The sequence below is a fragment of the Anomalospiza imberbis genome, chromosome 3 (assembly GCF_031753505.1).
Source record: "Anomalospiza imberbis isolate Cuckoo-Finch-1a 21T00152 chromosome 3, ASM3175350v1, whole genome shotgun sequence".
NCBI classification, from domain to species: domain Eukaryota; kingdom Metazoa; phylum Chordata; class Aves; order Passeriformes; family Viduidae; genus Anomalospiza; species Anomalospiza imberbis.
The window spans coordinates 30,873,536-30,900,359 of record NC_089683.1 but is presented as its reverse complement, the minus strand read 5'-3'; the positions used below and the strand labels follow the sequence as shown (position 1 = coordinate 30,900,359).

At 38.7% G+C, this 26,824-nt stretch overlaps 1 protein-coding gene across 4 annotated transcripts in view; it reads right to left on the bottom strand.

Annotated features, from left to right (window-relative positions):
- Positions 1-5,052: 5,052 nt before the first annotated feature.
- KCNQ5 (potassium voltage-gated channel subfamily Q member 5) overlaps positions 5,053-26,824 on the bottom strand; it is a 277,005-nt gene continuing 255,233 nt past the window's right edge. For all 4 annotated transcript variants that reach the window (XM_068183827.1, XM_068183828.1, XM_068183829.1 and 1 more), the window contains 4 exons: positions 16,361-16,469; positions 8,315-8,446; positions 7,360-7,486; positions 5,053-7,014 (listed from right to left, as the gene is read on the bottom strand). In XM_068183827.1, coding sequence (XP_068039928.1) covers positions 6,073-7,014; positions 7,360-7,486; positions 8,315-8,446; positions 16,361-16,469 — 1,310 coding nt within the window. In that variant the 3' untranslated portion in view covers positions 5,053-6,072. The remainder of the gene's footprint in view (positions 7,015-7,359; positions 7,487-8,314; positions 8,447-16,360; positions 16,470-26,824) is intronic.

Below are 26,824 nucleotides of genomic sequence, written 5' to 3'. Positions count from 1 at the left end.
GCAGAAGCAAGAACATAGTTGAGAACATGTAGGAAGCCCCCAAAGTCTGTAGGGTGGAGGGAGAAGGCAGACAGCCTCAGGGGATGCAGCAGAGTGAGGGTGGCTCTGTGTAATTTTGCCAGGTGCCCAGGCTGGTGTCATGCTGTTACACTGCAGTCAGATTTTTTAAGCGAAGTCATAATACGTAATCTCAAATGAAGCCCTAATGATGCTTTAATGAAGCTTTTATGTTCAGGATGACTCAATGTACTAAAGCTGATACAATACTGGAAACAGAATCACAGAACGGCTGAGCTTTAAGGCCTCTGGGGGCCATCTGGTTCAACCCCTCTGCTCAAGTAGGGACACCAAGAGCCAGTTGCCAAGGTGGCTTGTGACTTTCTCCAAGGACAGAGATTCCAAAACCTCCCTGGATAAACCGTGCCAGTGCTTGATTACCATCACTGTGAAAAAAAATAGAGAAACCCAAATGAAAACAAAAAAGAGCTAACATACCCCATGCCCCTTCAATTATAATTTCAATTAAAAAAATGCTAAATGGGTGTTTCAATTTCCTCGTTAGGTAGGGTCCTGGATTCTTATTCTACAGAGCTCAACACAAAACATTTACACATGTGTCTTTATGGATACATATCACCTCCTGTGCCTAGTTATGGCAATCTACCAGGTAACCCAACAAGAAAAACTACTCTGTGCTGTCTTCTGACCCTTCCCTAACAGCTCTGTGCACACAGGAAGCAAGGCTGCCTGGTTTAACACTAGAAGAGAATATGTACCTTTGCTTCTTTCCCTGTCCTCTGTTTATTCTTAGGCAGAGCTTGGTAGTGTTCACATTGGCTGACATGGAAAACTTCCCTTTCTGCCTACGGTGGCTTTAAATTTCAGTATCTTAAGATGATGTTCATCAGAGAGGCTGGGGATCACCTGCACATTGAGATATCTGTGTCTGATCTTGAAGCTTCTACAGAGGCAGTGACTTCACCACAAGAACAGGCTCTCTAGTATTTTACACTCAAATAGTGAAGCTTGTCTTCAGCCAGGCTGTAGGAAGAGCACAGTGGCAAAAATAGGCAAGTGGCAAATGAGTGGTTCAGATTTGGTGCAGTAACATTCTACAGCAATTTTCATGGCCAAATGCAGAAGAAACGGCTTCACCTAGGCCTCAAGTTAAACTGAGATGACAGATGTGCCTTCCATGAGAAATCCTGCTCCCCACACAGGTCCCCGATTGCCAACACTGAATCCAGTGCCCTTTATCAAACAGGGATGGCAGCAATAACTTCCAAGCTCATTTTCATGGAGGAGCTGCAACATAAAGTGAAAGTAAACTGCTGTAAACAGTTACCAGAAACTGAACATGTCAGACTGGTTCCTGCACATTTTATTCAAATAAACTTTCTTCATGGTCTTTTGGTCCTCTTATTAAAAAAATTACAAAACTTCAAAAGGAAAACAATGAGCAAGATTAATTGTTTTTTCTTGCCTGATAGGTGGTCACACCATACAATCTTTTATATAAGGAAAAAAACTCAGTAGTCACGGTACTTTTCAAGTAATTTTTATTAACAACAATATGGATTCAACTTTGTCAAGAATTTACAATTAACATTGTAATGTACTGGCTAATGTTGCAGTGTCAGTGGAAGCAGCCATCGTGCTTTCTAAGCCTGCTATGAAACTTCCTTTTTGTCTTTCAAAGAAGTCAAAAATGCTTCCAATAGCAGATGACATTGGATATGTCAAATTGTCCTGTGTGTGGCCACAGCTGAATGAATGGCCACATTTGCATCCAGATGAATGGATAGGAAAATATTAAATATTACATGCTTCCACTGACGTTGCAGAGGACGAATCTTATTTCAAAAACAAATTAATCTTTTTAGACAGTGACAGCACATTGTGTGATGTTGTAATCCATTGGAATAAAGTCAATTAACACACTTGGAAAAAAAATGTGAAGCAGAAATACCTGGGACAAATTCTTTTCCATATTTCATTCAAACCCAATGAATCCAAAAGGATTGCATGACATATAAGTCAGGATAAAAGTTGGCCCAGAGAGGCAAGTTCATTTCTGGTATAGGTGATTCAGTTCCTCTGAGGTCAATGGAACTGTGTCTGATTATCCCAATGGAGGCTTAGCTTCACCCAGTTGGGCAGTGAAGTCATTGAAGTCAGTGAAGCCATCCAAGGATGAATTTTGCCTCGGGTGTTTAAACCCTTTTTTCCTCCATTCCTTTGCTGTTATATTTTCTTTTCCTGCTTATTCCTACTTTCTGAATATTCTGATTTTCTCTGTGCTTTAAAAAAATGTCCCTTCTCTCCTTCCCTTTTTATATCAGTACTTTGTGCGTTATTTTTTATATAGTCAATGTGACAAGGGTAAAGTCAGCTAAGTATTAGTTTCCTCAGGAAATAACTGGAATATTACCATTTTCACTTCAAACAGATGCCCAACAAAATCAGGATTTGAATCTGATTTCCCAATTCAAGAAAAATTCTTGAATTTCATAGAATTAATGAATTCCATAGAGTTTTTGCTTGAGTAAGGATTGCAGGTCCCAATCCAGAAATACTACTGTACATCAGATGTTCTACTATGCATCAGCAATTCAGCGTGATTTGACTTATCACAGAAAAAGCAGGTGAATTACTCATCACCATACTATAATGAGAGCAGTCACTCTAAGTAGGAGTATCTCAAAAACATATGGAACAACTGTGGGCACTGTAAATAAAAGTGTATGATCTTTGCAATCTTGAACCCTAGGCTAAAACATCATATTAATATTTAAATAAAAAGTATAGATCATATAAGCCAAGAGCAAATACAAAATTTTGAACAAATAATAGTAATTGAAACCATTCTTTTCAGCTCTCTCTTCATTCGGGTAGAAGAACGTGCTGACCAAAAACCAGTTATTTAGATAAGGCTTAAGTCCTGAAGCTCTTACTTAATTTTAACTTCTCTCTTCAAACAATTCTCAAGTGGATTGTGAATCAGAAAAAAAAAAAAAATTGTCCGGACTCATGAACAAATCTTATTAGTTGTCGTGAGCTGGACTTTATTAAGGAGCTCAGGACAAGACTTGAAAAGCCAGACAGGCCCTTCTTTTGTGAAACCAATGAATGACTGTCAGTCATGATTCTGTCTTTGAAAGAGAGAGCATAGAAACTCCTCATGAGGAAATACGAGTAAAGCTTATAAAAGTCCAAACAAACAATTCTTCCTCTTTAAAATTTCATATATTCACTACTCTTTCTATTTTCTATCAATATTATGTTAAAAAACCCTATATGATAAGACTTGAATCTACAAAAAAATAATAATGGTGAGCATAAAAGAAAAAAAAATAGAATTTTAAACCTTAATTTGAAAAGATACGATCTTCTGGGTTTATCAGTACTTTGTAAAGACGTTAATATTTTCATACATAATTTATAGAACTTATTCTTTTGTGCACAAAATGGTATTAAATAAATTAACTTAAAGTTAGAAGGACTCAAGCATCTCATTTAAGGCAAAAATACCAAGTTTCCGTGAGATAAATTATCAGCAAACCCCAAGGCCCGTTTCTGTGCAGAACTGGGACAGGCAGGGCCATTGCTCAGTTCTCCCATCGACGCCCTCCAGGTGCAATGGGGATGCAACCATCTGCTCCTGCAGATGAAGGTGGAAAAGTGGTGTCCAATTCATGATGCCTTGGATTTTCAGTCTCATCAAGGAGGGGAAGGGAGTTTCACTATGGGCACACAGTTGCCCTGTGCCCAATCACTTGCTCCTTAACTGAACCTAACGGCACATTGATGCTTAGGTCAGCAGGAGGCTTCACATGAAAGGCAAGAAAGGCACCATAAACAGGAAAAAGGAAAAAATAACCTAAAAACCTATTATAATTTTAAAATTTTCAATACTTTAAACTTACATATCTGTCTGGATAAACTGCAGACATTAAAATAAGTTAACAGTTAAGTGAAATGAGATGTGGAAAAAAATGTATTTATCCTCACAAAATTGCTGTTGTAATCAGGCTTCGGTATGGTCAGATTGCACATAAAAGAAAACAGGAAAGGCTGAATGTGGTGAACAATATGGCAAATCAGCAGTGAGGAAATTGTGCTTCAAGGTGTCTTTCAGGATTTAACAACTGAAGCTTGCTCCAGCATAAGCCATGGAATACAGTGTACCATCCATGGACCCCGTACAATGACACAATATATACACTCTACAGTTTGCACGTACTTTCACATAATAAAGTTCTCATGTAACATCCAGGAATACTTCTGTAAAGCAAATGGAAGCATAAGTTACAATGATTTCATAGTAAACAGATCAGCTCCTTCACAATACAATCTACAGCATTTAGCCACGGTTAAGACTGGAGTGATGTTTTTGATGTACATAGCAAGTTCCCAGTGGGTCTGGGCCTTGAGAAAACACTGCCCTGAGTGAGCTGGCACTGGCACACCCGTACATTCGGTATTCCTGCTGCTAGAGGGAAGCTGAGCCCAAGCTGGATTGTCTACAAGCCTGTGGTGCAGGTGGGGTGGCAATCTGGCAGGAGGCAACACACAGAAACCTCATTCCTCTGGGAAGAGTGAAAGCCCGTTTAGGCTCTGCAAGGGTTCTCCCAGTGGCAAAGCCTTGCTGGGGATGTGCAGACAGGCACTAACACTTCTTCTGCACCTCAGCAGAAGTGAAGTGTAAGCTAGAGTAAGAAAAAAAAAAAAGAAGATGTATCAGGCAGGAACGCTCAGTCTGATGTAGGCTTTGAATTTGAAAACTTGGGTTTTAGCAGGAAGGAGTCTGAGGGTCCTGTGTTGGAAAGTTCACAAGAAATTACTGTAGTTGGGACATAGAGCTGAGCTAAGAGTGGGACCATTTTCCTTCTGTCCTCTTCCCCTTCTATTAAAAAAGCAACAAGCCCTTGCCTTATTTTTTTAATTAAGGTGGTTTTCTCTACTTCTATTTCTGTTTCTGATTGCCTGCATGACATTTTTTTTAATAACACTTAGTATCTGTGAGAAAAAAAGCATGAAAATTTTTCTGTCCAAAACCATATTATTATTTATTTATTTTCCCATTGATTGTATTGTCTTTCTCCCTTCTGTTCTGCCCTCTTTACTTTTACTCTGTATTTCAGTTCCTAATTTTCCCTTCTTGCCCAGCCTTATGAAAGTGCTGTTGTAGTATCAGGTTGGGACTGCAAGGAAAATTGCCAAAATTTTCACAAGAAGGAAATATTGCTTCTACAATAAAGGTAGCACCTGCTTCCTTCCCTCACCTACTGCTGCCAAAATGGTTCAGATTCACAAGTCAGCTTCTCAATGAGACTGGGAGAAGGAGAGATTCCTTTGAATTTTCAGTGCAGTCACCCACGTTATCCACTTCTGAGGCCAGACCCAATCCTTAAAATACAAATCTTTTGTAACAAAATAGTTCTTGTTATAAAGAACAATGTGACAGTGGTGTGTCAGGTACTTCTGCCACAGCACTAGATCACCAAAAATCAGATATTAACATACTGTTCTTCAGAGCTAAAAATAACTGATTACTGATGAGTTAATGTGTGTATCTTGCGACAGGCAGCCATTTCTAACCCCATGTTACTTATTTCCTTGGTACTTTGCTAGCAGCTGTAGATAATCTTTTTGTTGTAAACATAAACTATAATCTAAATCAGGACATTATATATATATATTTAATCAGTTCAGAAGCAAAGTGCTTTAAACCTTAAGATTTTTACTTCTGCCCCATAGAAACAGCACAAGGTCTAAATGCTCAATTTTTTTTTTTTTTTGCTATATCCTGCAGCATTAGCTTTGTAGGCAACTCATTATTTAAACCTACTGTACTACATGAAAGGCTGCTGTACTGTAGGTGAAAATTTGGATGTTAGCCATTGCTTAGACATGCTTTTTCATGCAACTAGGAAATATGGGCTCATTCAACTGCTTTGCAGATTCATCCTGATTTTTGTGATTTTATCTTATTAAAAAGGCTTTCAAAACAGTTCATGCTATGATATGTATGACTAGAGGAATGACCCAGCCAATGAAGAAAGCCGGAAGTTATTTAAGTTTGACATGGAGCAGATTGAGTGCTTCTGTACCATCCCCTGGCTTGCAGATGTTTTGAGATGATCTTGATATTCCAGTCCTTAGAGAGTCAGCAGAGAGAGTTGTTTCCACTAACGGGCGCGAGATGGCTTCAGTAGTCTCTGTCCCTGCCTCTGTCTCCAACTCTTCATCTGTTATAAATAATTTTGACTCTCTCCATTTGGAGTATACATCTTGGCTACCTCTGGAACCACTGGAGTCACTGCCAGCAATCTGTATATTCAGTTCTTCTGTTGACTGTATAAGGTTTTGTACAGATAAAGATTTTCCTAAATCCATTTGCACTACAGGTTTAACTGAGAGCAAAGGTTCCCCTTCTGTATCCAGACTTTTTCTCCATGTGAGATCCTTTGTCGCACTGGGCTGTGCAACTTGTCCATTATCTTTTGATGCAACAAGGCAAGCGGTGACATTAGAAATATTTTCCTGTGTGGTTACAGGAATAATATGAATGGGCTCAGGCCTATTGATATGCTTCATCGATGAGAAGGGTGGTATTTGTAATGTTGTCGGAGTTGCTGGCTTAGTTGTCTGGTTTATTTGGTTTGATGTATTATTTACTGTTGCAGGTCCATCATTTGGCACTTGTGTTGCTTGACTATGCATAGCTGGACTAAAAGCATAGTAAGCCTGAGTGCTAAATTCATTTGGTGTCAGTATAAGCTGTAGGCCACGAGGCAGATTGGCACTAGCTGATCTGGATACACATCCACTAAGTTGTGCAGAATTAGACAAATCTTTGCTGTCTGATGGACTCTGATAATCAGAAGTCTGCTCACACTCGAAAGCTGGCATTTGAAATGAAGCCAAAGTGAGAGCGGATGCAGATCCTTTTCGCAAAACTTGTTGATAAATATCTAATAGACAGTCCAGTTTTGATTCAATGGATTGTACCTATACGAGAGGAAAAGGCCAACATTAGTGCCAAATACTAATTTAAAATATCTGTAACTCAAGCAAAAGGAAAATGTAACTGCTGAAGTGAAAAATGGAAGTAGCTTGATGTGCGCTATTGACCCTTGCAAAGAATGTCAGAAGCCATGTACATTTTTCATAAGCAAGCTGAGAAAAGGGGAGAAGAGGTTAAGGTAATAAGATGCATATAATTTTTATTTAAACATATAAACAAAGCAGATACTAGAAAAAAAAATAACCTGTTCAGCTTTTGAAACTGGCAATAAAACACAGAGAAGGCATGAGCAATAAAGCAAGACAAAGTAACACAGATAATCACTCTACCTGTTTCTCCACTTTGACTACCCGCCCTAACATACTGACGTCATCAGTTGTCTCATGCTCTGCAGGATTCTTCTCTCTGCTTCTTTTATCTGCTGTGATTTGTCCTTTCCCAAGAATTTGGTCAACGCTGTAAGAGAAACCAAAAGCTGTTGCCATTCCTGGAACTGGCATAGATGTAGAAGTGTTTGCTATATTTATATGTTAAAAGTGAAAAATTGCATTACTTCAGGAAAGCACTCAAAGAACAAGACAAACAATTTTATTAGTTAAGGGAAATGAAAAAAAAAGACGTAATTTTTGAGCATATTAGACTGCTTTTCTTTTTTGTTGGCACTAACCAGGAACCAGAACTTAGCCATCATCTGGGAAAGCCGAGGCAAGACTTGCTGAGAGGGGGAAAGAAGAGGTGGCCTCTCCAACGGCTTGATGTTTTGGAGAAACAAACATACTAGTGCCACTCCCAGCTCTCCCATCCTAACAACAACATACACTCCTGAGACAGTTGTCAGTTTGAACCAGGAATCCCTAACCTTCTCTGATAATGATAAATATGATATAATGTTGTTTGGTTTGGTTTTTATTACTGTTGCTGGGAATCTCTAACATAAAACCTACATTACCAGTAGTTCTCAATTACTTTTATGTGAAAAGAGGAAATATGGGATGGGAAAGAAGCAGTTCTCAATGTCTTCCTCACTCTTTTGACTAAAGTCCTTGTTTACAAATGGACTTTACAGATAAAGGATTACCTTTTCTATTCTTCAGACTTCCATTTTCTGAGAAAAATTTGGATACATGTTTTTTTGTTTGGTTTTGCCCACAGTTCAATTTCTGGCTCATCTGTGTTCACAGAAAGAGAGGCTGCGTAACACAGAAATGTTAAACGTTGCCAATATACTTTATGCAGTGAATGACAGTAGATGCTTATGCAGAGTGTAACTAATTCTTTCCTTACCGTGACTGAAGGCTTTTTATCCTGCATAACATGTCTAGATGACCTGCTGAATATTGTTCAATGACATCTTTGACATCATATGGACGAAGGGTTTCCTTAAACTTTCTCTTTGCAACATGAAACTTCATAATTCTGTGGGGGAAAGGCATTTTATAGGTTAATTTTCAACAGCTGCGAAACCATATGTATATTTCACTGACAAAATTTGATAGTTCATTTAAAAATTGAAGGTATTTTCAATACAGCTTGTGCAGGTGAACTTTCACATGGTTGTTTGTTTAAATACAAATGCACTGTAGCTATTTCTTTGAAATGTTTGAGAGATCAGGTAACGCTGTTTTAAAGACTGCAGATCAGGTTTAATGTATCAGTATATACCTGTTTGACTTTTTTATGCTATGTGCTTGATATGAAAGGTATGCCTGACTCAAACCTGGGATTAGTTTCACTGACTTGAGTGGGATACCATGTCAGCTACATTTGTGCATGAGATACTTCTGTTCTTGTTACAGGAAAGATTTCTTTAGTGAATCGATTACACAAACTTAAATAACAGTATTCTTGTTCTGGTGTTCATTTTAAGTTCCTTGCTCTCCTCTTTGTGGGAAGAATAAAAAAAGCACCTCATTAAGTTTTCATCAGTTTTTATTTTTTAGTTACCATTCAGGCCTAAATATTAGTTTTCAACTTATTTGGCTGACTTAAGATCAAATTTTGCAGGCTGAAGAGAAGTTTTCATGTTTGTTCCCTATTGGAATGTATAGGAATTATTGATTAATTAGCATGCACTAGTTTTTCCTTGAACTTTCCTGCAGAATAGTAAGGTTTCAAGTAACAGTAAATATCCAAAATTGATGAATGGCATGCATGTTTTTATCTCAGTCTTGCACAAGTTTCTGTGATATGTGACATGAACATGTGATGTCCCCGAGTAGCTCTTGTTAGAATAGAAAGCTTGATATTAAATCGCAAATGTTCAACAATAAAAATGACAAATTTGAAAAGTAAATGACAGTGAGATGATTTTCCTGGTCAGCTGGTAGAACCTGAAGTTTTCCTTGGTTTACATAAGAATTAGGAGAGAAGACAAGGGATCAGGTGTATTAGCCATGCTGGCCTGTGCTGCAGAGCTTATGAATTCCCACTAGGGCCAGACTGCTGATATTTGCTATCTATTGCAATTGAAAAAGCAGAGACTGCAAATTGTTATTCTATCCCAAATGCCAACATTCATGATAATGTATTCCCTCTGGGTTTATTATGATATGTATTTAGCAGCTGTAAGACAAATTATAATGAAACACAAAACATGGTTCTCACTCTCTGATAAAAATAGATTATTAAAGTTTTAGTGGAATTTAGAAAACTCATTCTTCATATAGTTAGGATAGATATTATGATAATTGGTATGTAGAGTTGCCTTGATAGTATATAGTAATCCTCTACTGATTTTTGTATCATACATAAATGTTCTTATAGATAATGTCAGCCTTTTCTCACAGTACTTAGCTTGTTTGTATTTCCCATTCTGGTGACTTTCAGTTAAAAATGAGATTGTCACTGGTATAGAACTTGAACTATGAATCTGATTATAGAAATTAAAAATGGAAAAGGCCTGTTAGGAGCAGTCCATCAACTTGACTCTTCAGGACTGATCTCCACGCACTTTCAAATATATTGGATCATGGGCTTTTCTCTTTTGCATTACTAGCTAGTTCTACAGGCCAATGGCTTTTGGTATCTTTTGTAATCTGGAAGCCTGTGAAGCTGTGATGAATCGGGGATACAGAATTTTTTTGCTTTTTTTTTTTTTTGTTTAGCTGTCAAATTATGCCAAGATGTTGGTTTATAAGACCGTGACAACCTAATCTTCTGAATCTAGTTCTTTATTGAGGTTACGAAGAATGAATAATGCAGCTGACATATAAGACAGTATAATAGTTTTTTTGTTACTATTATTATGTTTCAGTGGTCACAATGTTTTACTTCATGCATTTAATAAAGTAAAAATATGAAACTCTATTAGAAAAGAAGAGCCAGACAATTATTGGCATAATTGAAGACTACTGAATTTACCACAACTGGGTGATTTTACAAGGGAAGAGGCAGAAGACTAATTATTATTAACAGCCATGGAAGCTCTTTAATCAGTTAGCACAAAAGTCTTCATTACAACTTTGCAGCTTTATGACACTTTTTTTGCTTATCAAAGCAGTTCGTTCATAATGTTCAGAAGTCAAACAGAATTGAAAGCATCACAGCTGTATCAGTGAGCTGCAACTGTACTATTTCTGGTTTAGGTATTAGCTCATGTGATTCCATCTTAATTAACTTCAGCAGGGTTTAGAACAGACCCATATTGCTTACTTCTTTTTCTTCAAGTACAGAAAATTTTACATAAACTGTACAAAAAATATAACACTATTAAAAAAGTCATTTTAAAAGCCTGCGAGTTAATTAAGAAAAAGAAAAACTGAATTATTTCAGTGATGGAGCCTTGCAACTGCTTTTCAGTTATTAAATTTTGTTGAATCTTCATAGTTACTTAGTGTCACTTTTGTAAAATCAGCTGGCATCCTGTGTCCTGGAATCACTGTGTAATCAATGTACTGTGAGGGTGGCAAGGCTCTGGAGCTGATCACGCAGGAAAGTTGTGGATGCCCCATCCCTGGCAGTGTTCAGGGCCACGTTGGATGGGGCTTGGAGAAAGCTGGTCTCAAGACCCGAACAACCTTGGAGCGACCGAGTGGGAGGGAGGTGTCCCTGCCCATAGCAGGGTGGCCGGAACTCAATGGTTGCTACGGTCACCTTTACCCAAACCATTGCACGATTCCTTATGTTGGGACACCATCCTGATAGATCATGTACAACTACGTAGACTGTGCGTTCCTGTGGCATAAAAACAAAGGCAGTTGCAGATAACCTATCCGTACAAAAAGGGGGAAATGGGCACCGAGTCGCGCACCGCGCAGTTTGTCGGAGCAGCAGCCCCGAGCTCGGACGGGAGGGCCGGGCGGGCCGGCCCGGGCTGCCCTTCCCGGCGGCTCCGGCAGGGGGCGAACGAGGCCCGTCACAGGCCGCGCCGGGGCCGCGCCGCCGCTGGGAGCCTTGGTACAGCCCCGCTGCGTGTTGGAATGGCTCCGTGCCGTGCAGCGGGCTGGCATTTCAGAACTCTGATCTACTGTGACACCCAAGCCACAAGCATGCCAGTGTTCTGGTAAGAGTTATAAAAAGTAGCTTATTTTAGTGATACATACAGAGAAGAGCAGAAAAAACCACATCAGTTGAAGCAGATCAATATATTAAAGTGCTTTGTATCGAATTAATAGCTAAACCACAGGTCCCGCTAATCTTTATGTACGCTGATCATTTGGGGAAAGTTACGGGTCCAATACCAACTTCTGTCTTATTGAGCCATGGCAGCCAAGAGCAGCACGCATTTCATTTATCTGTTCTCAGATGCAGGTTCAGCATTGCTCTAAAATTGTTTTCTGTACATTGTTTTCTGTACATGCATGTTGCATATCTTCCCTGGCATTCGCTGCACTGTAATTTGCATTCATGTGGCCCTTTCCAATAGTAAAAGTTGTTTTGCTCGTCTTTTAGTGCACTTTCCCGAAGGTGGCACCAAGTTAGAAGATCTCTAATCCTTCATGCAGCCCTGTCATACTCATGCCATTCACACAAGCTGTGTCTTGTCAGTCTTGTCGTTATCTCAGGAAGAGACAGACCTTCATTCTGCTGGGATTCAGGTGGAATCATACATGGTTACTGCCTTGAATATTAAAAGACAGGTAGGTTGTTTTATCCATAGCCAGATGAGGTGACCACAGGTTGGTTGGTCACCCACAACATGAGGAAAGCAGGTGCATAGAGATCTACCTGTGCTGGTGCCTCTGTCTCACTGCCCTTACCTTGCCAAATATCCCTTCTTCCTGGTAAAAATGAATGTGCAGAAGAGATCAGGATTCAACATAGAGAGGCCAGCAGACAAAGATGTTTGAGACACAGTTCTACTACATGTGAGGCAAGTGAGTCAAAATTGTCTATTCTCTCGTGTCTTAACCTGACTCATTCCCTAACAGCCAGAAACATGATTTTCCCCCAAGTACAGCACTGTCCTAGCCAAACACATGTATAAGAGCCTTGCCTAGGCTCTGAATACCATCTGGCAGAAAATAAACCATGTGTTTGGATTAAAAAGAAAGAGGGGATTCTGAAACACTACATTGAACAAATTCAAAATGGCTACTAAAAATACATTTTATAGGTGTTGCAAGAACATTGTAAAGACTGAACATAAATGGTAAATTATATTTTCCATCTTTGTCTGTTAAGTATGTATGACTGTTCAACTATACAGCTTATCAGCTCTGGAATTCTCAAGTTTCATTATATTTAGCCACAGGTTTTTTTTTTTTTTTTCTTAGCAACAAATGAAAACATATCTTTGTAATCACTAGAGTTAAAGAGAGAAAAGACCTATTAGGTCAGTACTTTCATCTTCCTGCCATTGCAGTTATTTGCTATTGCATATTTATTTATACTTCTAAAATCTCATTTTATATTCCATAAATAGTACAGTAATTCCATCATTTCCATGTGGAAGGTATTATTGAAATGAGTGCTTCTTGCTATGGAAAATGATTAGAGATATGACAGTACAGGGAAACAAAGTATCCTAATCTTCCTTTTAGTCTCTTTTATACACATTCGTCGTTGTAAACTAACAGAGCTGGAAAAGGCAATGCTTTTTGTTAGTCTCCAGGAACTCTATAGGATATTAATGACTTTTTGTTCACAACAAGACTGGGGATGGTTGAGTAGTGCTGAAGACCCTGCTGGCACACAGACTCAGTGCCCTGCTAGCGAGGACTGCTTTGTGCACTGCTCTGATCCCAGCTGGAGGCCGTGGATGAGCAGGACTGATCCTGACTGGGTCCAAGGCATGCTGTGGTGCACACCATGTTTCACCACACTGCCCATCTGTTCCCTGCTCACCCAACATTGTGCAAATGCATCGAGCAGCTTTTCCGTACTTTTCCTACTCCTCAGTTGATCTTTCCTGACGGAGAGCTTGTGAAGTAAGAGGGGATGGAGCGGGCAGCACGCAAGATAAAAGACTCAGTTTAGGAGGCTTTGAGAGCAGATTGAGAGCTTGACATGTTACCAGACAGGTTTGCCTGGTGGGTCTTCAGTAGGACTAGTTGAGAGTCCTGTCTTTTTTGGAAAGGACCAAAATGTTGAGAACTTTTTCAGGAAAGGACTGTTTTCTCCATCCTCTGTTTTGACTATAGCAAAATGAAAATTTGGGGTTTTGTTTACTTAAAAAGCTGCTTTGAAGAATAAAGTAGCCCTGGAAAAAATATAAGTAAACAAGGTCAAAAGTGACACAGTAGACTTTGAAATAACCAAAATGAAAAATTATAAATAAACAAGTTTTTGTCTTTTGCTATTTTAAGGCTGTGCAACCTGAGAGTAAGCAGCATATTTTAGGCTCCTTGTGCAGAAAATAAAACCTCACCCCAAATGTTTTGATTCCAAAACTGAGAGAGGACCTACCTCTGTAAATCCACAGGCATAAATTAATTTTGTTAATATAATTTCCCCTTAAAACAAAAGGGACATTTGTGTCTTTGTAAAACAATTTGTACCCAGGTCTAAGCAGGAAAAAATAATTAGACTCCCTTATAGCAATTTTTCAAGTTGATGCATCAAGAATGGATTCAACTGTTCTGTCTTTATATTTGGGGTCTTTTCCTAGTGCGTTATAAAACTATGCAAGTGCCTTCTGTCTTTGCCTGCCTCTGTATACCAGCATGAAAGGAAAACCAGCCTTCACCCTCCCCCACTACCTTTGCAATTCAAAGCTGTTTCTAAAAACAAACTTCAAAATGAGGCACAAAGTTTCCATATAGGCAGATGTTATCATCTTGAAATTCTACAGTTACTATATAGAGTCTCAGATCCTTCTTCAGATATTTGCATAGATCCTAGCATAGTCTGGTAACAGATACTCTGAATAATCAGAAAGAGGTGTATCAGCTACCTGTTGAACTGAATTATCAGTCTCTTGATTTTGAGAGATTAAAGTATAGCATATACTGAAGTCTCAAGATCATGACATATTAGTGCTTTACCGGTGTCAAACAAAGGTAAGTTTCTGAAGCAAGATGCATGTGTCACTTGTGATCTTGCAAAACACTAAAATTTGCAGGGAGATGGGAGAGATTCATGGCTAATTGATGGCAAGTAGAGATTCTTATTCTCAGACTCAGTAGTGACATGGGTTGTTTTTCTAGTAGGCCAGGCATGCAGAGTAAAAGTTGGAGATAATATAAAAATTTGATTCTCATCAGTTAAATAATACTTGTCTGAAACAATCAAATCTTGAACCTTTGCTCCTCTTATTAGAACATTTCTGTGGATGGTACTGTGGAGAAAGTTTCCCAACTATATCCTTCACATTTGGTCACTTTCCGTTTGAGCTGATAATGACCAAAAGCACCAAGCAAACATGCAGATGATGCATTGAACAATCCAGTGGTCCCCTAGAAAATGAGCTCCATGAGTAAGTATTAAAATGTGAAGTCCAGGAATTTGGACAGTATGAATAATAATTATCCCTTGTCAGGACTAGTGGCAAGGTGCACCTGGAGCCAAGAGTTATCCAGTCTGTTTAAAATGCAGCACCACAGAGAAGTATCTTTGACACCAAAGTCAATGGATTATGCTGACAGTTCCTAATGTGAACATTTTCCATTTGAGGGAATGGGCTTGTCTTGTGGGTGGGTGTCCACTGTGAAAAAAGGATTTCTGTCACCTGCTGAAACATTGCTAGCAAGAGATGGTTTTCAGCAGTGACATTTGGCTTGCCAGTTGCAGTGGCTGTGGACACAGACCTGGTATCTGAGTTGTCCTGTGAGATCATTTCCAGGCGGATTGGAAAAATGGTAGGAAAAAATGTCTGCAAATGATCTATCAAGCTGTCTGTGCTAATAGAAAAGTTTCAGACATAGCCTGACTCACTATCTATCTTCATTTTACTCAGCGGAAAAGGGGAAGGAAATACAAGTAGCCCATAGGTAATCACTGTATGAAATTATGTGATAAAAAGCTCGAGGTTTTTCTTCCTATGGTGCTGAGAAAACTCAGGCAGGGGTTTCTGTACAGGAAAACATTGTTTTTCCATAGGTTTTTGCAGAAATTCCTTTTGGCTGCTGCCTGTGTGTCTGCCTACCTTCCTGCACTCGAGAAGGTGCTGGACACTGTTGTGACTGTGATGCAGAGCTAGTGGGGTGACCCCCAGTGATATCCAGAGGTTTGCTGCCAGCAGACAGAGAATGCTTGGGCTCTCCTTGCTTGTTGCTGTACATTTCATGGTGGGGATTTTGACTGTCAGGATTTATACTTCAAAATACGCTGGAAGATAAATAGCCTTGGCAGACTCAAGAGGGTGAATGACATGTTTAAACTTTCAATGCAGGTAACTTTATAAGTTTCAATGCAGTTTGCTATTTTCTTGGAAAAGGAAACCATTTGTTTTAAATTATTTGGATTATATTTCGTTTAGTGGACAGTAGTAGGCAAGGCTTTGCACAATTGAATGAATGTAATTATTCTGTTCTTACTGGAAGAAATTTGCAATAAAAGTCATATGCCAGTCTCAGGAATATGGAAATGCAATAAAACCCTAGACTTTTAAAGAAAATAACTTTTCCAGGCAAGGTGATACATGCTTAGTAAAAATACATCCAATTGTAGTTTGGATAACATAAAAGATAATGGAAAACAGCACCCATTACTCTCTTGTCTGTGTCAAATAATGTAACATTTTTGGATATTGAAAAACTGGTAACAGAACTGATAAAATGTTTTGATTTAAATAAAATAGAAAGGAAGCATAATATATTAGCATTAGTTATGTAACAAATATAGCCATGTAGTAAGTTCAACTAACTATCATTTTATGAATTGACACGCAGTTTATTAGTATCCTAACTAAAGGAAAATCAAGTGTTTATTCATTCAGTATTTTCTACTCACCTGATAGCTCTAATGACAGTTTTAAGAGCAGGGGTGAGATCTTCTACAGACACATCACACTGGCACCCCTTGTCATCATAAACATCATCTGTTCCAAGACTGGTGTCAGCTGCAAAAGACAAGAGCAGACTAAATAAGAGAAATTTAAAAATCTCTTCCTTAGTGTTCTCTAACAGTCTGCACAGTGGTTCTGGAAAAAGCACTACTTATCAAGCATGATAGACCTCCGTCAGTTTATGAGCTATATGATGCACTTCTGTGTGTCTATGCTTGTGTCATAAAATGCCTTGGTAGTCCAAGGGTAAATAGTAAAAATTAGAAAGGAAGAATGCCCTATTATTTTTCAAACTAATTAATATCTGACTATCAGCATGTTTATTCCTGATGTCCCATGTTTTTTCATCACATTCTCTGTTTTATGGGAAAGCAGTGAACTAACAGATGTAATAGTGCAATCAAAAGATATTGAAGTTATATTATTACTGTTTTACCACTATAGATCAACCTGACATTGAAGACAAAGGAGAAGATCCATTTCATTTAATAAGCAGGCTGTGGAATGACCCAACACTTTATTACAGGTGAAAATAAAGCAAAATATTTTTTTACCAAGAATGAATAATTGCCACTTTAAACCTCAGAGTAATGTAGATATTCCAGTCTTTCTTTGTTATAGGAGCTTAAGCCAAGTTGCTATTTACCAGGAAAAAAGTGGATCCTTAACATTTCCCAAACACCACCTCTGCAGAATTGCCATCTGGGAATTAGCTAGAAATCTCAGAAGTGTCCATTGTACTCAATATATAAAACATGTATTGATGCATGACGAAATGGTTTACAAGCTTAAAATGTGCTGGAATGCAAAAGGAGCAAGAAGGGCAGGGTCATAGATGCCCATACATCATCTATATTTCAAAGGCACATGAACTACAGGAAGATTCTTTGGGGTAGGTGCTTTTCCTCCCAAATCACCTTCCTTCAACTGCATAAAGTCCAAGGGCCCAGAAGAATTTCACTCGAGGTCAGTGTATTTCATCACGTAAGTGTCTGTACTTCATGAGGAAGAGAGTGTAAAATGAGTGACATGAAACAGAGAAAAAAAGATGGGATTCAGTAACCCTCAGTAACAGAAGAGATTTGTTCCCAGTCCTAGGCTGCTGCCTACATTCATGCTGTTATTTAAAACAACAGATTTAGTTATTCAGAAACACTTCAGGTAATTAATTTCAGGGGTTTAAATTATTAGCAGATTTAAAGCACAGTCAGACACAAATAATGACAGGACATTCTTTCAAATTCCTTTTCCAGGAAGACTGCAAATTAAAGATGAAAAATATTACTTGTCAGTCAAAAGTGCCTGAAAATGTCATGGTACCTTCTAAATCTAATAGGGATGCCATCTTGTCATAAACAGTTTTGTACAGCATCTTCAGGAACTGGTATTGCTGCATTGTTTTCTTCACAGATTTAATGTTCAGCCATACACATTTTTTAGTTGGGCTTTTTTTTTTTTTTTTTTTTTTTTTTTTTTTTTTTTTAATCTGGCTAGTTCATTTCCCCTGGGAACATTTTTTTTTTTTGTTACTGTTGCTGAACTGGTACATTTATGAGAAACATCTGTAGCTTTTAATAACAGGTGAATTCATCTTTGACAGATGAACTTAATAAAGAAAGATGGCTTATAGCCAATGTTTCAGTCCATGTGAAACAATCAGAAGCAACTATTAAAAATTAAGTTCAAAACTGCAAAAGTGAAATTTTCATACAAAACTTTGAAGTGCTATTACTTAAGTCATGACTGCAATGATGCCAGGAGTGTTTTTTTTTTTTGTTGCACTCTTTCATGAGCTTCACTCCTGACTTGGCTTATGTTATTGATAAAAATACATCTCTCCACCCATTCTGCTTAAGTAACATTTGGATCCCTGCCCAGAAATGTGACTAGTTAAAATAAACTTTCTAATTAGTTTGATAGGTATATACACTACCTAAACCACCATCTCAGGACATGGTAAGTATGCCACAACACTAACTTTCCAGGTGTCACATCTGATCAGCCTCTCCAGTTACTTCTCCCAGTGTGGAAATCTCCCAGCTCATTTATAAGTGCCGTATTAAAACCAGAGCTTTTCATGCTGCTGGTATTTCCAGTGACTCTCTAAGGTTTGAATATTTTCAGTTATACCAGTATAAATTAGGAAAAATACTGCTCAGATCACAAGAGCTGTAGCTATCTAAACCCAGTGAAACAGGAGACTCCAACCTGAAAGTTTAAAATAAACACGTTTATGTATGGTTGTCTCACAGATACGGTTCCTGGGTCCTTTGCCAAGTACAGTGTCATTAATAAAAGGGCTTCCTTACCAAAGTATATCTTAGCAAAACTGTTTTGAGAACTGTGTGGTGCAATTATAGTGCTTTTGTTGCTCCCTTGTGGATAAAAACCTCTGCAGAATTTTTAGATAGATGCTGGAAAATTCTTATAAATTTAAGCCAGCTTTAATAAGAGATGCTGCTCCTAATAAATCACCTTTCTTCTTTCTAATATTCCACTGATATGAATTTCCTTCATTATGGCAGACAATACCACAGGTCAATAAAACTTGTGAAAAGCTATAGCCTTGCTTGATTCCTATGGGAAACATAAATGTTTCTTTAGGATACTGAACAGACCTGGGAAAAAGTTTGGGAAATGCATAGCATCAATTTGGAGGAAAAAAAAAAATCAAGCTTAAAACACCACTGAAATCAAAGTTCACATTCTTATGAATTTTTCCAGTGGAAGCTCATGTTGTGTACCACATAGTTATGAGGTGAGATGTACTTTTATCCTTTCTGTCCCTCTCGAGTTCATCGTTGAGGTCAGGGCTGAGTTGGGGTCAGTTTGGCTGCTTTAGCAGCTCCAGCTGTTCAAACCTCTGCCAGCTCCCAGCTGGGGCTAAGCTATGTTCTGCAAGCTGCTGTTTGTTCCCAGAGAGAGCCCTTCTTAGGCATTAATGGGGCAGCTAGACCTCCCAGTGCCAGCTCATGCCTAGCCCTGCTCACATCTACAACTTCATCCTTCCCCATACCCTTTGTCTGTATCTTCTGCTCTCCATTGGGGTGGCTGCACGTGGTCCAAGTGGGTTCCACAAGGAGCTGTGGGCAGCAGCTGCTCTGCATGAGCCTGGTTTTGCTGCCAGGCTTTCCTAGGGTTAGCCCCGGTCTCTCTTTCTCTCCAGTAATCTCTACCACAAACTAACCAGCTTTCAAGTCTATTCCATGGGCAGCTCAGAAATATGGCCCCAACAATGTCCCAAATGTCTTTTAATACACATTTAGACAAACCCCTGCAAGTCTCTTTAAGAAGGGCTGTCAGTCCATTTGACAATCCAGACCTTTTTCTAATACCGGCATATTTAGAATTCAGTATGTGTTTTGATCTTAAACAAAGAACGTGTTTGTTTCACAACTGATGAGGCATCTGCTATTGTCTTATAATCTTTGACATTATTTACTTTGGGCTACTGTCTGGTCTTTGCTGCTTTTTAATTTCTTTCTCTTCCTGAACAGTCTTTGATTTAATCACACAGCAAAGCAGCAATTACCAAGAAATAGAAGAGGCATGCACAAGCCAGTAAAATTGTCTTGATATTTCCCTGTTTTTCACAGTATTTATGCATTTTTCATGTAAACTCTAGTAATTTATGATCATCACAAATGAATGGGCAAAAAAATTAGGCTGTTCTAAACATTATATGTCACCAACAAAAAAATTACAAGTTTGTAGCTGCATTTCATATGACTCTCTGTAAAAGTTATTCACAAGGCTTGATTTATTATTTCTGTAAATAGTATGTGTCATTTCTTAGAAGGCTCTTCTGTTGTTTAATAACATGCTTTGGCATTGGGAAAACTGACATTGCTCTGATCACTCTCATAGCTCCTTGCTTTCAGTGTCAGTAACATTCAAGTAATTATCTTCCTGTTAAACAGAATAAAAAAGAATTTTTACTTTTTGTTTTCTGGGAACAGCAATATGCTAGCAACAACAATCTGGCATTAATAAATGTGTGTGCCAATACAATGAATAATTCTATGGAAGTGCTTCTGACATAGTGACTGGTACGGTGATCCCAACCTTTCGACCTTTTAGACCTTTTGACTCGTTTTTTTGAAGCCTTAAGAAGCGCTTAGATCTTACTCTGACTGTGCAAGAGGTAGTTAGGGTTCTTCATTTGGGTGATATAAATAATTTTGCTGAGGCTGATAACCCACCTTCTCACAGAAACCACCTCTGTGGCCCCCCCCACTACCAAGAACCAGGCCATGCAAAACCAGTACAATGTGGAAAAAACTCAATAGGTGCCTGAAGTTGATAGCGTGCATATGACTTGCACTTATTCATGTTACAGCACAGTATTGTGTTGACTTGGTTCAAAACACGCTAGTTTGGAAAAAATGTCTGATTGATTTTCATTTAAATGTATGACTCAAGGTAAAAATTGGATGGTGGCCTAATTTTCACAGGTGCTGAGTTACTTTGAGCCATAGTTTTTAACTATTGTTATCAAAATTGAGAGTTTGAGTTGGGAATTGAAGTCCAAGCAAGTCATAATGCAGCTCCACAGCCTGTTCTCCGCCTTGCTTAGCAGCCTTATGTGAGTGCCGAGCTTCTCTGGCTGCCCAGGGCAGCAGTGCAGGGCACACCAATGTGACACACTCATCTCTATACTAATTTTCTGTATGAGTGGTCAGAAAGAAAATGAGTGGATAATTCAGTGCACCTAACTTCTGGGCAAGTAAAATTGGATATAAATTCAAAGCTTTTGGGGGACAGATTGTCCCTGTGGGAGGTGCCAATGCATAGGTCTGCTGCGGCAGCGGGGTACAGGCAGCTGCATGGGGGTCCATGGCTACTGAGCTCAGATGAACCCTCTTGCTCAAGAAGCAATGCCAGCAGTTCAATACTCTCATTATTCATTCTTTCGGCCTCCTTTGTGAGCAAATAGAGCCTCTGCTGTGCTGCTCTATGTAATGCCTAGAGAGTCTGCAAGGTAGGTGTATTTCACTCAACTTTACCCTGCCTTTGAAGTACCTTTCTTCACCATGAGCATTCACTGTGTTAGGGATTTAGCCTGTATTATCAAAAAAATAGACATATCCTGAACATATTTTGTAGTATTTCCACAGATGTTATAATGCATAGAATGTTTCACAAAATCTCAGTTACTTTTTTCCCTTCAAAAATTATTCTATGTACAAACATCTTGATGGTTTATGTTCATGGTTTATGTTATGTGATCCATGCAATTTCCCTTTCAAAAAATGAATTGTGTCTTAGCCTAGTGCCTTTGTCTAAATATGTTTTATGAAACTTCTCACCTCTTCACAAGTTCTCATTATTCTCCTGTTTGTTGAACCATGAATACAAAACCCCGTCATTACCCCTATAACTGATTTTCTTTCCAATTTGCCTTTGCTTTAAAACATCAACAAGCTGAATTTCTGTCAGCACATAGTTCACTTACTTGGTTTTACTTTGATTGCTCACCAAGTTCCACAGGAAAAATAAACTAAAGAAAGCAACACTAATTGTGATGGAACTTAATCACATACTTAATAATAATGCCCAATGCTCCCCCAGAGCGGGAAAGGCAGCAGCCCATGTTTTCATGCTTTCCAGAGCAGAGGCCAGAAAAAGGAGGCCCAAGGGAGTGAATTATGTATTTATCTCCTTTATCTCTGGAAAAAGAAACCAACAAAAGGAAAGGCTTTCTTCTAATCAAGAAAGAAGGAAGAAGGCGGAACAAGTACTTCCGTGATGGGCACTTCACATTAGATACTTAATATTTCTCTAGAAAATGACACCAAAATCCCTGGTAAGTAGACAACAGTGTTCAAGTGGAAAAATTAAGAGAGAATAAGACTGACAATATTTAAAAATATTGTTTACAGGGAGCTTTTATGAAATGGTTGCCATTTCCATGTTAGAAAGAAATTTCTCAGAAAAGGAAGGAAACTGGTGCCTTCTGTAAGGAGGAGCACTTTTGCACAAGCTTGTAAACTTTGCCTTCTGCCCAACCTCTACTCTACTGGCAGTACTGATGGGGAGCTCAGTAGTGCTATATCAATCGCCCATTCCTTGTCTTCCTTCTGAAACAGACAGAGCATTCCAGATTGGGAAGAGAAGAGGACATCATTGGGAACTGCAGTGCAATGTGACAGAGTACCTTAAGGGATATCCTTAACAACATTATCTATGTTAAAGCATTTCTGAAAATCCTCTGATTTGGCTAAAATGGAAGATAGAATTGGTGGAAAGTTTTTTACATAGTCTGGATATAATGATATAGTTTTCTTTCTCTGTAAGTGCAATTTTTAAGGTCAGAAACCTAATTTAGATCAATTATCATATAATGCAGGCAAGTTCCAAATATCTAAAATTCTAGCATTCCCTTCCCTTAGTTATTATTTGACTTCTCATAAATTTTTGCACTGGCAATATTTCATGGAACAGCTCCCACTGCTTAATTAAAAAGGAATCCTTTTAATTTTGAATGATGATATGGAGGACCAGGAGACTTTCTAAAAACAATTAATTAAATGCACAATAATTATGCTGCTCAAAAGGCTGATCTTATTATAAATAATAGCAAATTAGCCAGCAACTTTAGATGGCCATGTGAGAAAAGGAAAAGAAAGTGACTCTAAATCTATGGCTTTAGTGTGTTTTTAGCAACACATTTTTGTTATTTTATATATACCACATCCAAGAAGTAAAAACTGTAAAATAAATTGCAGATACATATGATAGTATCCAGAACTGTAGACTAATGAGCTAAATGTCACATTTAATTGACTGTCTCCCTGCAAGACCTTGTAGCATACATCACTTGATGTCTGATATTCCATAAGGTCCTCAGAGGTCCTGTGCCCTGGGAGATTTCCAGGTATTGTTGTTGAGGGAGGTCATAGATGGGGGCAAAGGGTTAGAGGATTGTAGCTGGTTTAGATTCAGGTATCTACAGGATAATCCTGTATTTTAAAAAGCCATGAAGGATTTCTTTATTAATGTTTCATAAAAATAAAACTATTCCTCAAATGTTTCAGATTTGATGCAAGTGGGTTACATATGGTTGGGAAGTTTTGTGAGCATCCTCTCAAAATTAGTTCTTACCTCATTTGTATAGTCTTTACTGCAGATGAAGGTATCCAAAACTGATGCAAATCATACTTCTGTGTGATGGTCTGCTGCTGTTCCTCACAGAGCTAAGCTTAATAATCATTTACCTATGACCACTGAGTCCAGTGAGAAATGGTGCAAAGCAAGTTCCTCAAGAGGTATTGTAAAGAAAGAGACTAAACTGTGGACTCATTTGGCCAGGACTTTGGTTGGAATAAAGTAAAATAATGCCTCAAAATCAATGGCCTGTACTTACTTGCACAAAAATAACTCAGAGCTTAGATCAGAATGCCAGATCTTCCTAGTTAATTACAGTAACAATGGTAATAAATGAGAGCTCTATCTGCTCTATGGAAGGCAACAAGAAAATAAATCTCTTGTCTAGCACAGATTGATATATTGCTAATAAATTTCATTCAAACTTTGACAACATGCAGCTTCACTTTGAGCCAGCAAATTTAAGCTTAAATGTAGAAGCAACCCAACTAAGGACTTCTGCCACATCAAGTGAACCTTATCCAAGGTCAAGCTGTTTATGCTACTGAAAGGAAAACTTGTCTTTTTTGCAATACATAAATTACATGGTAGTAACTGAGGATGTGGGGGCTGAAGTGCAGAATTGAATTCTTTCCATGGCTCTTATAATATATTCTACCCTCAGGATTTTGTGCAAGTACTCTGTAGGGAATGAAAGGCTAGAGGTCATGTGAGTGTATAATGTTTGGGGATAGTGCAAGAAATCAAGTATTTCCTTAGAGAATTATTTTTAATTAATCAAATGAAATATGTTTTTAATATCTCCAGTGCTGAATGCTTTTGATGTTTTATTCAAAAAGCCACACAATGTCTCTAGGTTACAGTAAAGGCACAATAAGTCATTCAAAGGCTTAGAAGCATGGGATGGTAGAAAACAAATATAATAGGGTATTTTTGTCCCTCACAGAAAACTGCATTCACAACACAATATTGGTTCATTAATTCAGCTGTGGTGGTACAAGACTGGTGCATGATTTAAGCAGAAAAGATTATCTTCCACAGAAAGTAAGGCAAGCAGAAAACAAAGCAGGACAGGAACACCATTGTAAAGAAGAGATTTTGTGCGGTTGAGTGTCTGTGGATGGATACACAACACACAACGAGCCACGGGCACAGTGCCTTAAGCAAGGCATGTAATCACCTGTACTATTTAATAAATAGCACAGGCTCTGTCATGGGGCTGGCCCTGCTGGTGGATATTCTCGTGTTCTGGGCACCACTCCCCACCACAGTTTGGCTGCAGCTTCCCTGTTTTTGTTTACAGGGACTAAAGTCATATGCATGAGGAGGCCTTGGGGCCAGAGGTAGCTCCTGGCTCACTTTGTGTACAGGTGCACAGGGGGCTGGGAGGGGCTCCAAGGTCAGGCAGCACCTTTGCCCGTGTGACATAACATCCCTTTGTGGAAGGCTCTTCCATGACCCTATACAATCCTTTTTCAGTGTATGCTTTGTAAATCTTCACTATTTACCATTCTTCATTGGTTAGAATTTCCCTTTCATCTGACTCATCCTGATAACTCCATTTTAGGCAGATAACAGGGACTGGAAATACAGCATTCTAGCACCTTTGTTAATTTGTGCAGAGTCCTCTCTTCAACAAGATTTCTGGAAGTTGTGAACCGCATGTCACCAGAAACTGCACATGTATTTAAAATCATATTATGTAAGTCTTGATATTCACTTTCCCCTGCGCTGTTGAATGTCCTAGAAAGCATCTCCAGCCAGGCCACCATAAACTTTAACCATCAAACCTCTCTCAGGTTTGGATTCCATTAGCAAATGCATATATGTAACTGAAATAATTACTGCTGTTTTCAGACCCCCTTTGTCAATGGCAATAAATGGTTTATGGCACTTTGAGAAGATTGTTACTAACCATAAATAAAGCCATTTGTGCAATGGTTTTGGTCATACTGTTCTAAGGCTGCTATGCCAGAATCCTTTTGGGAGAAACCAGTGGCTGGCTTAAGTGTTTTACTTGCTGACAATAAATTCTCCTTCTATGATTTCAATATGCAGTGGGACAGTGCTAGAGTGTTTGATGCTGGGTAGCCTAAGAGGCAAGCTACTACATTTTCAATCAGGTTAGCCTTTTAGCTACCCCCATGAGCTCCTGTCTGGGCTCAAAACCTCCCTTTGGATGCCAGTTTCTAGTTGCTAATGTTGAGTTTCTCCAGCAGTCTCTTTCTGATGGTTTTGGTCCAGATTCCAGCCATGTCCTTACCAGAACTCAGTCAGCACTGAGAAGTCTCTGTGTTGACCCTCTATCTGCCTTAAATCATCCTTATACGCTAACAATTTCCCTTTCTTTTGGAAGCCTCTCCTTATATATTTGCATCTTTCCTTTATTTTCACACAGAATTCAGTCCTCTGCCTACGCTGAGCATTTACAGTTCCACATCCCATAGAGTGAAATGTCTTCTTTCTTCTCTTTTGGAAGAGGAAGTTCATAGTTAGACTATTTTTTTCACTGACATGAAGTTTTGACACTGAACTGGTTATCCGGAACTATGTTGTCACTGCCCCAAAGGTACCTTGTAATGTAATTTCTTCTCCCACCAAACACCCTACAGAGATGTAGGACTTAGCAGAAGGACCAGCTGTTCAAGGGTACTGTTTTGTGCCCAAGATTTCACCCACAAAAATGGGGCTTCTACTTTTGGCTTGACAATTGGCCTGCCAAAATTATTAATTATTTGGTTGGGGAATACCTCAAGGAGGAAATTGGAGGACCTGGCAAGAAAGAGATAAGAATAATATGCTGCAAATACTGTTTTTTTGTTTTTTTTTTTTTTTAATCCAGTGAAAAATGCAAGATGTTCTAAATTAAATACATCATTTGAGATCTTTTTCACCGAGCTGTGAAATGCAGAAAGCATCAAGCTATGAAAAAAAAAAAAGAAAGAAAAAGAAATGATGGTTAGTAGGGACTGACTTTTCCTGCAAAAGTTTGGGTAAGGCAGAAGGGAGCTGTCTACCAGCAGTGAGCACACTGGACATCTCTCTAATCATACTGGTCCTAGAAGTAGTTGGATGAGGTCCCAGAATGGAAACTTGGCATTTGCCTAAAAGCTGGAGACAATGGAAGCTGTTCCTTCTGCCACAGATGAGAAATTGGTTGTATCTGTTGGCCCCAGTTCATAAGGGTGGACTAGTAGCTGGAAATCACTGACCAGGAAACAGGCTGTGCTCACCCTGAGGAGCGGGAAGATCTTCAAGGGTTTACGCACAGCAATGAGAGCTCTGTTGTTGTTTCTGTCTTT